This window comes from Poecilia latipinna, unplaced genomic scaffold, assembly GCF_001443285.1.
Source record: "Poecilia latipinna isolate Pla-1442-1.1 unplaced genomic scaffold, P_latipinna-1.0 Scaffold81, whole genome shotgun sequence".
Taxonomy (NCBI): Eukaryota; Metazoa; Chordata; class Actinopteri; order Cyprinodontiformes; family Poeciliidae; genus Poecilia; species Poecilia latipinna.
Window position 1 is genome coordinate 395,182 of NW_015112697.1, and position 10,369 is coordinate 405,550.

The 10,369-nt window shown below is 43.5% G+C and overlaps 1 protein-coding gene across 1 annotated transcript; it reads left to right on the forward strand.

The window, feature by feature from the left end:
• The first annotated feature begins 1,679 nt into the window (after positions 1 to 1,679).
• mafaa (MAF bZIP transcription factor Aa) lies at positions 1,680 to 4,688 on the forward strand. Its single transcript, XM_015019337.1, has 2 exons — positions 1,680 to 3,467; positions 3,542 to 4,688. The coding sequence occupies exons 1-2, from the start codon at positions 2,536 to 2,538 to the stop codon at positions 3,597 to 3,599; spliced, it is 990 nt and encodes a 329-aa protein (XP_014874823.1). The 5' UTR covers positions 1,680 to 2,535; the 3' UTR covers positions 3,600 to 4,688.
• The last annotated feature ends 5,681 nt before the right edge of the window (positions 4,689 to 10,369 follow it).

A 10,369-nucleotide genomic window follows, 5' to 3' on the forward strand; every position in this document is an offset into this window, starting at 1 on the left:
GGCCTGCCCAATACTGCTTAACCCCCGCCCGCCCCCGGCCCCCCCCGACTTTGGGGAAAGGAAAATTTTTTTTTTTTTTTTTTTTTTTTTATTCCTCTGGCAGAGGGCCGCAGATCGATCAGTGATTGATAGATTTGCTGGTTTGTGGTATCAGAGGCCCTAAAGGAGATAAGTGGATATAAAAAGCAACGGTTTATACAGCTAGAGAACAAAAGTGGGAATACTCTATAGATCACTGCTTTAAAATTGGGAAGTTTACCTTTGAGATGCACAAATCTAATGTATGTTTTTCTTCATCCAGTTTTGATCGGTAATCGGAAGATCAACTAGCCTATGTTGCAAAATGTGACAGTTTATTCTCTGAATAATAAAAGAACCAAAACTAACAACACCAGACATTGGTCTATGTACACTTTGATGCACTTCCGAACTAATATAGACCAGGGATAATGTCGCAGTAAATTAAAATATAATTGAAAAGTCAGTTTATTTACGTGTAAATCATTCTATATAGTTTCACTATACTGACTGACCTTTGTTAAGTGTTTGTTTATGTTAACTTTAATGATTATCATTTACAAATAATGAAAACTCAATATCTAGTTTGTTATAAAATCTGAATATAAAGACCATTAAAAATATTTTATACAAAATGTTGATTTTTTTTTTCACTATTATGGGGGAGATTGCTGAATCAGCATCATTTACATTTTCCAGAAGGATGACAAGACACAAAATGCCATTGCTTGGCAAGCTCACTGGTCATAGACTTCTGTACCCAGGTATATTAATAGAAAGTCAAGTGGAAGGAAAAAGTGTGGATATGTGCCAAGTTAGTGCCTCAAATCTGTGACATTCACTGCATCAGTTAGTTCTTGTTACAATATCCTTTGACCAGAAACATTCTAATCATATTTTCCATGGTAATTAGAAATAGGACTCAGTGATCTAAAGTCTAGAGGAAGAGTGAACAAAAACAAAAAAGAACACAAAATCCAAGTTGCTTCAGGTTCAATGTGAAGTTCCCACAAAGTCCAAAGCCATCGTTTCATTCTGCTAATGTATCATCAATAAATGCATCCACAATCATGAAGCAAATTAACATATTTCCAATTTGCATAATACCGCAACACATCAATACTAAAGCCCGAGATAGTCATTTCAAAGGTTTTTAAGTATTTACACAATTTATTTTCACATTTCCTCCAAACATCAAAGTTCAACTTTACTGAGCTCAGGAACTTTACTCTGCATAAGTTCACTAATTTACGTTTACTTTTGTACTGAATGCTGATTTAGCCTTTATATATCCAATGCTCTGTTTTTCTGCGCCTAAGATGCTTTTTTTGTTCAGAGTGAAGTTATTTTTCTTCCAGAGGTTCTCCCTGGTGTCTGTCTGGCCCGCGCTCCACCGTGCAGTAGCGCCTGCTCGGTCACTAGAGGGGGGGATCTGCTGCACCTGTTTTCCCTGCATGCATGCATGCATGCGCGCTCCGCTTCTCTCGCCTTCTTCGGTTTCGTTCGGCTATCCTCGGACGGAGCAAGCAGCTTCAGTTAAACCACGCGCCAGAGGTGTCCTCCCATTGGCCTGTCGCCTCTCCGTGTGGGAGGGTCGGCAGTGAGGGGAGGGCGGGACGCACCGTTTATAAGAGGCTGCCTCCCAGCGCCTCGCTGATACTGCGTGGTTCTCACCGGGAAGCTTTGGGGTGCATTTAGAAGGCAATTAGAAACAAAGCAAAGTGGAATTTCTCACCTCTTGCGTACAATTTTACACACAATCAACACGTTAAGGTCAGGAGCGCGACCCGGCGAGGGGGACGATGCCAGCTTCAAGTAGAAATATGGACTGAGGACAGCAACAAGGAGCAGCTTCTGTCTCCAAGTAAGACCTCCAACTTTCATGCTTCATCTCAGACTTTTGTGAACTTTGAGAACAGGCGTGCCTGCAGAGCAGAGTTTGGATTCCTGGGACTGTTGACACACTTTTACGCACGCCCGCGCACCGCTCGATGTGACCGAGTGCGAAACTTTTGAAGCTGGGCCATGCTGCGGTGACTAGAACTGCAGGAGGAGACGACCGATGGTTGGAAACTAATTCTAACAAAAACAGAACAACAGAGGGCAATAAATCAGGGGGGTGAGGGGGGGAGCACTCTGCAGAGGTGAAGCGAGGACAACACAAGCTGGTGTCTCCAAATTCAGCGGGCTCCAGTTTCAGCCGCTCCGGGGGCTCCTGCTATTAAAGCCTTCATCTGACCTGGGATAAGTTGTCAACAAGAGTTGCGAGCGGAGGCGAACTGGCAGGTGTACAAGTTCATTTACATGCAGACGTATATTCACTCCGCTATATATAGAAGTGGTCTGTGGAACTAGCAGCCTTAAGAAGTTTCTCCTCCCACCCAGCGGGCCTGCAGCAGTTCCACGCACCAGGCGTGTGCGTGTACCTATATATACACCATACAGGCTTTTAATTCCCTCTGCAATTTGCCCGCTGTCGGTTTGGCTGTGAGGCCGGGAGTCGTCGCATGGACTGACATGGCCACCGACCTCGCCATGAGCGCAGAGCTGCCTAACAGCCCTCTGGCCATCGAGTACGTCAACGACTTCGACCTGATGAAGTTCGAGGTGAAAAAGGAGCCGCTGGAGGCCGACCGCTTCTGTCACCGCCTGCCGTCCGGCTCACTGTCCTCCACCCCGATCAGCACACCCTGCTCCTCCGTGCCTTCCTCGCCCAGCTTCTGCGCCCCGAGTCCGGGCGCGCAGCCCAACCAGGGCCTCCCCGGCGGCGTCAACGTCGGCAGCAACAGCAACAACAGCAGCGGCAACAACAATCACAGCAACGCGGGCAAGCCTCAGCTGGAGGACTTGTACTGGATCCCCAGCTACCAGCATCACATCAACCCGGAGGCGCTCAACCTGACCCCGGAGGACGCGGTCGAGGCCCTGATCGGCAACGCGCACCATCACCACCACCACCACCAGGCCTACGAGGGCTTCCGCGGGCAGCAGTACGTCGGAGAGGACCTGTCCGCGGCCTCGGCTGTGCACCACCATCAGGCCCACCACCACCACCATCACCACCACCACGGCCACCACACCCGCTTGGAGGACCGCTTCTCGGACGAGCAGCTGGTGAGCATGACGGTGCGGGAGCTGAACCGGCAGCTGCGGGGCTTCAGCAAGGAGGAGGTGATCCGCCTGAAGCAGAAGCGGCGCACCCTGAAGAACCGCGGCTACGCGCAGTCCTGCCGCTTCAAGCGCGTCCAGCAGCGGCACATGCTGGAGACGGAGAAGTGCACCCTGCAGAACCAGGTGGAGCAGCTGAAGCAGGACGTGGCGCGCCTTGTCAAGGAGCGGGATCTGTACAAAGAGAAGTACGAGAAGCTGGCCAGCCGGACCTACAACTCCGGCGGGCCCGCGAACACGAGAGATCCGTCCGGGAAACAGGCCAGCACCGAGTTCTTCATGTGAGAGAGACATTACCGCGCTCACCTCCACACTCTTCTGACTCTAATCGATCTTTTCTGATTTGTGTTTACAGTTATTCCTCAACAACAACAAAGACTTTAAATCTCATCTTCTTAACAAATAAAGGTTAGGTGCGCACAAGCGTCACGTCTGTGAGTCTTAAAGATGTTAAACTTCTGTAAGTCCACAACAAACAAGTCAGGTCGGCACATGGGATCACTTTCAGGCTGCAGACTCCTCTCCTGTCAGAAGTCTTATGAACCAATGACTGTCTTAATCCAGAGAGAGCGCCGGGTTTGTGTTAGAACCAGGCAGAAGCAGCAGCAGCACAGACTGCAGGAGGAGAATGCGCTGTGGTGCAGAGACTCTCAGTAATGCAAGTGTAATAGTTCCCCCCCCCCCCCCTCCACCTCCTTCCCTCATCCTTTTGCAACCCTGCATGCAGGACATGTATGGTAACCTCCGGCCAAAACCCCATCCACATATGTATGGAAAGCATGACCCATGGGTTCTCCCCAGCCATCCTTCCACCCCTCAGCCATCAGTAAGGCCTGGGTATGCAGAAAAAGCACCCCCTCCGCCCCCCCCGTCGCCCCCATGAGAGGTGCAAAGAACTGCGGACTGAAATGCAAAAACAATCTGCTTCACTGCGAAACACATGGATGCGTCTTTACCTGCTGTTTTCAATCAGTTTTTTCTATTGTTTTAAAAAAGAAAAGAAAAACGACAAAAAGAGATTACCTGAGCCAGATTTTAGACTGTATTTATTTCCACCTGTACATAATGTGTAGAGAAAAAAAAACAAAAAACAAAAAAAAAAAACAAGCAGTGATCTGTGTTGTTTTACCTTCTCTCTTTTTAAGGCTTTTGTTGCTTGGATTCTTCGAAATGTCTTAATCCAAAAATGTTTGTATGTTACAGCATGCAAATTGTCTGTGGTATCCTCCTCCTCTTGCTGAACATGTTGAACCTGCACTAAAGAGCAAAATGGAGAAATGTTTCTGTTTTTAACCTGGATGTAAATTTGATTTAAAGGATGGAAAAGGACTGCTGCTAAAACTCTATGCACCAATCTGAAGATTAAAAAGACTTAATGATTTATTTTCTCTCTTTTTTATTTTTATGGTAAATAATGAAAAATGTTGCGGGGGGCCTGCGGGGTTTCCCCTGCAGCCCCGACGTCTTAAAGCGAGCTGAAGGGGAGGATGCTTGATTGTTAGAAAAAACGGGACTTTTTTTTTTTTTTTTTTTTTTTGGTGGTACACAGCTGATCATTACTCTGTCAACAGAAAACGTTCGTGTGTTATCTGCTGCCTAAGATATATGTGCAATATTGTGCAGAAGCGCTCTGGTGTGTGTGGAAAAAACGAAACGGAGGATTCATGTTCCCGCCAAAAATCTCGGCCAATTAAAAAAAACAAAAACAAATCTTAAATAAGTAGAATTTGATTAATGGTGATTTGATCTGTCTCTAGACTCAGACTTCTGCACAGTGCTGTGGATGTATATCTGTACATATGATTTCTATACTTATCCGAAGGACCTGTCCTGACATGTCAACAAGTGGAAAAATCTGCAAAGTGGAAAAAAAGTTTGTTGAGAAACTCATGTTTTCATAATGTTTAATAAAAAGTTCTGTCCCAAATCTGTGGCGCGGCTGCTGTCTGTCGTTGTTTACAGCGAAATGTTTTGTCCAAATATCTAAACTAACTGAAAAACGATTAAACAAGTGGCACTTAAATGAGTTGAAGTTTCAGAAATTCACATTCCTGAAACTTACGAAATGTTAAGTTTCTGAACCCCTTCTGCTGATGGACGGGACTTTTTAAGGCAATGAGCGACATCGAAACTTTATTTGATTTCGAAACAATTAAACGAAACGAAATGTGAAAATTTTAAAATAATATATATATTATTTACTGCTCATTAACAGAAAATACATGTCATTTGCAGCTGTAAGCGCAACTTAAAACATTCGTTTTATATCACAGCGGATTACATTTTCATTTAAATATATTTTTAAACGATTGTTGAAAGGAAGGGTATTAATAAAAATATTTGTAACAGAAATTCCGCGCATAAAAATCTATTATTATTATTATTATTATTATTATTATTATTATTCAAAGATTTATTATCATTATTTTTTTCAGTTTTCCTTTTTTTTTCTCCACATTGTTTTTTTCGTTTCATATTAGTTTTTCAGAGGCTGCGGCTGTACTCGGAGCCGGTGATGGAGCTACTCTCCGTGGGCCGCGCTGACTCTGTCGCCCCGCCGCAGACTGGGGCAGCAGATGCTCTGACCTCCTGCAACATGGCCCTGATTTTCATATATGCAAGTGTGTGTGTGAAGGACGGGGCCATACAAAAAGCGCCCCCTCCTCTGTCGCGGTTCCGGCCGCTTATTTACGGGCCTCCGCGCACCTCGAAGGTCGGTGATCAATGTTGGAAGCCCCGCCGGTTCATTACTCTCTGCCCGCCTGCTTCCTCTGAACCAGTGAACACGTGTTTCCACGGGGGTAACTTTGTATGACACCTTAGTGGTCCGCGCTTGGCGTGGGATGCACGCACGCACGCGCTCTCGTGCCTGTGCCAGAGCTAAATGAAGCCGTTTGTTGGCGCTGGATGGCGCACAGCGCAGCTTGAGACGAGTGCCAGCCCGGGTTGGTGCTGATGTGACACCGCCGTCAGACCCGGCGGCTTGTGGCTCACTTCAAACACGGATCATAAACCGCCGTGAAGGAGTGTGTGATTGGGAAATGGTGTGTATGTGTGTGTGTGTGTGTCTCTTACTGTGTGTGTACGTGAGTGTGCTGAGACCACTGGGTGGGTGCAGGTCAGTGATCCGCTACAGCAGCTATATCTTGCGTTGCTTCGCTGGTTAAAGCTGTGATGTGGCTTTTTTTTTTTAGACAGAAGTTCATCATCAGTAATAATAATTGGCAATTTGAGGCTAGATTGTTGTTGTTGATATTGATTTATCTTCTGTTTTATGTTTGTAAATATACACTCTTAAGATATGTGTGAGTGCCGTCAGCCTTTGTCACTGTGCCAAACTGAAATGTGTTTTTATCATGATTGAAATCACAGTTAATAGGCTACTTTACATTAAAACAAACGGTTAAAAATGAAATATTTAACCTAACTCCGTCCAATCAGATGTAATGTATGTGGCATCCACGTTCTGACCAACAATCAAGTAAATCCACAGTAAAACCAAACTGGGTAAGTCAGTAAAAAAACACCTCAGTCTGGGGAAATCTGTGGATTTAGAGATGATCTTCAGTCTGCTGACTGTAAACAAATGTAAACAAATCGCTCTTTTTGTTTACTTGCTGTACAAGCTTCTACACTTTTAATTTGATGAAATATAATTTTCAGTCAATATTTTTTAATACATTATATGCCAACCGCTTTAATAATGTCTTATAGCTGATTGCTTCAAATTAGAAAAAGCTGCGATTTCTTGGTTTAAAATCAGTCAGTTTCCACTCATTGCCCATGGAGCGATGATAAAGATGAATGTTTTTGGCTGATATGAGTGCATGCATCTTTCTCATCTCTGCACTTTAACTCTCCAAATTAAATAATTTGCTGAGTCTCCTTATTATGGGCTGAACGTTCAGCTTTGAGTTGAAATCTTAATTTTCTCCTAATATCTCTTCTCCTGCTCCCTCCTTTTCTCTCTTTCTCTCCTCTCCATCACTCTGCTCCTCCTGCTGCTTTTGCTGACTCAGAGGAAACGTTGAGCTGTGTGACAGCCGTCACCTCGCACACAGACGGGGGACTGCGTGTGTGTGTGCTTGTGTATGTGTGTGTGTACCTGGAGCAGGATGTGGTGGTATGCAGCGGACTATCGGGGCTCTCTCTGTATGTATGCGTGTGTGTGTGTGGAAAAGAGAGATATCACTGTGACTACTCTGAGGGCTTTTCTTTCTATAAATCAGGGCAGAGTCCATCTGAGCTCAAACAAAGCGAGTGAGGAGGGATGGAGAGAAACAGAGATGGAAGCGGAGGGGGGGCTGCGGTGCGTCTCTGGCGTCTACTGCTGCTGAGATTCGACACAGTCAGCGTCTCTTCGGCTCGGCTTACCTACAGTATACCTACACACACACGCACACACACGCGCGCGCACACACACACACACACGCACATCATAAACAGAGTGCAGACAAACAGCAGCTGATGGATTCACATCCTTTTAATCAAACTGATAATGACCTCCTTCCCTTCGTCGTTTCACTGCTGCTGCACGAGTTTCTCCGGATGGAAGCTGTGGGGGATGTTTGTTGGTTCTGTTAATTTGTTTTCAGTACAAAGTTTGCTTGATGGTTTTCGCAAGCCCTGAAACTGGTTTTTTTTCGCTCTCTTTTTCTGTCTGAGGCATATGCCGTATCATGTTATTGGCTGTGATACTGGATCCACCAAGATTCTGTCAAATGCTCCCAGGATGCTCTCAGAATTTGGGAAAACCTCACTTTTTCTTTTATGGTGCTTGGAAAAAAAATTGACAGTAAGATAGTCCAACTCTTTTATCAGTCTAAGGTTGTTGTTTTTTCAGATCATAAAAAAGTGTTTTTGCCTGTATTTGTGTATTAATTATTCTGTATTGTGAAACTTTATGCATTTCTCTACCATCTTAACATTTTAATTCTTTTGTCACATCTGGATGTTTTTACCCTCATGACCAATTTATTTTTCCACACATTTAACTGAGCTCTTATTTTGTGTTTGCTCATACAGTTTGTAGTGTTAAAGCCCTTCAATAATCTGACTTTGCTCACCATCTACTCAGCTGAGAAGATGACTGGAAACATCCTTCATCATGACTTTAGTTTTAGCTAAGCTTTTCATTTTTATAGAAGAGAGATGATCAGAATCTGCAACGCTCCTGACGCCACCAGGTTCATGTAAAAACCTGTGAAACACGTCAAAGTTTTTGAAAGTGAATGATCTCATTCCGATAGTTTATAACTCTGTAACTTTTCAACATAACTCATAGCTGACGCCACATCTGCTACAGAATTTACAGAGTAAAACTGAAGTCATTCTTGTATTTTCCTACTTTGATTATTTCTCTGCATCTCTTACACCTTGAGCACAAACAGCTTCCAGCAGCCAATACTCTTATAAAAAATGTGGGCTCTGTCTCTTTCTGCAACATGAATATGTTTTGAAAAAAATAATGTATTTTTCATGATGGCCGTCTAATGCTGAGTCCAGGCATATTGAGGAATACAGAGAAAGATTAATTAAACCAGTTTGTTGTTGTTTCTTCACTGTATTTTGTTTTAGTTCACCATTAGATCTATGAAGTTACAGCAGGTCTTGTGTTGTGAAACCTTCATGCACAAGCAGTAGAGACGGAGCCTCGCATATCGATAACTAACTCTTTGGTGTAGCTTATAATTCAGTTCTGGTTCCCAAAGAGAAGGAATATCTAACATTTATCCCAGTTGAAAACAAGCAGTTCACGTCCTGCAAAGATGACTATAATGTCAGTTGAACCAGTGTGGTAGTTGCATAACCTCAAAGGTCTTTTACATTTCAACTTCTTTTTTTTTTTTTCTCTTCAAATTTTTCATTTAAAGTAAATATCTTCTGCTTAATTCAGGGTCAGGTCACGGGGGCAGCAGCCTCAGCAGAGACCCAGGTTTCCTTCTTCTCAGCCACATGGGCCAGCTCCTCTGGGGAAATCCCAGCATGTTCCTGTACTGGGTCTCCTTTCGATGGGACGTCCCAGGAACACCTCAGCAGGTAGGCATGCAGGACACATCAAACCTGAGCCACCTCAACCAGCCACTCTGCTCTGTGTTTCACCCAGAAACTCATTTTTGGCACTAGTCTCTACCCAGAGCTATTGACCATAGATGAGGTTAGGAACGTGGATCCAACAGGAAATCAAGAGGTTTGACTATCAATTTTGAAAAACAAACAAACAAACAAACAAAAAAGTGTTTGTATTTTTATTTTGTTTTAAAAATGTTTAAAAAGAACATTGTTTGGTATAATCACTGCACGTTTCTTGTAGTTGCTGAGCAACTTCCTGCATATTTCCACTTTAGTTTTGGCTTCCATGTTGAAAGACCTCCTTTCCATCACACTAACCTTTTTGCCTTTCTCCACAGATTCTCTATCACATTACAATCAGCACTCAAGCTGAGTCACTTTTAAACATTAATTATTTCTGGTCAGAAGAAACATTTAAAAGATGAGCTTAAACCTATATCTGCCAGGAGTATGAATAGTTTTTGGCTCATCTCTAGATATAATGATTGTTTTGGAGACTTGCTGACACCGAGGCCCTCCTCTCTGTTTTCTAACGACCTTTACTTGGTTTCCATTCCAATCTTGTCTGTTCCAATTCTGATTTAAAAAAAAAAAAAGATTTTCATTATTTTTTTTACTAACTACACAGCACATACAGACAATATAAAGTTAGCAGCTATTTCAACAAAGTCATGTCTGACATATGTAACTTCTGCCTACTTTCTTTATTCATTAAAAGTATTTGTATAACCTGCATCTTGAACATTTTAGCTTCAGCTATGTTACTGTTTGTTGTGGATTTAGAGTTAAATTTTTATTTATTTATTTATTTATTGATTGGCTGTTTTATTTGGTCATCTTCAGTTTTTTGTCCTCTGACAGCAGCAATCCCGATCCGTTTGTGTTGAGATTTTTATTTTATTTAGCAGAAACCTGTGAGTGCCGTCTTGCAGCCGCTGGCTCCATTTAGAGCGGCTCCTGTGGGACGTGCTCAGCTTTGAAAAGTTGTCACCCCGCGCAAAACGTAATCGACATTTTTGATAAATCACCTGCGTGTTGTTAACACTCAACGGGGTATTAATAATTATTACTCTTGATCTGGTGATGGAGTTAGTGACCCAGGGGCCTGAAG

Excerpts from the sequence above, each read along its gene's own strand:
- mafaa (XM_015019337.1), top strand. The coding sequence starts at position 2,536 with ATGGCCACCGACCTCGCCATGAGCGCAGAGCTGCCTAACAGCCCTCTG. Across the intron at positions 3,468-3,541 it reads GCCAGCACCGAGTTCTTCAT|TTATTCCTCAACAACAACAA; the intron begins GTGAGAGAGACA and ends TTGTGTTTACAG.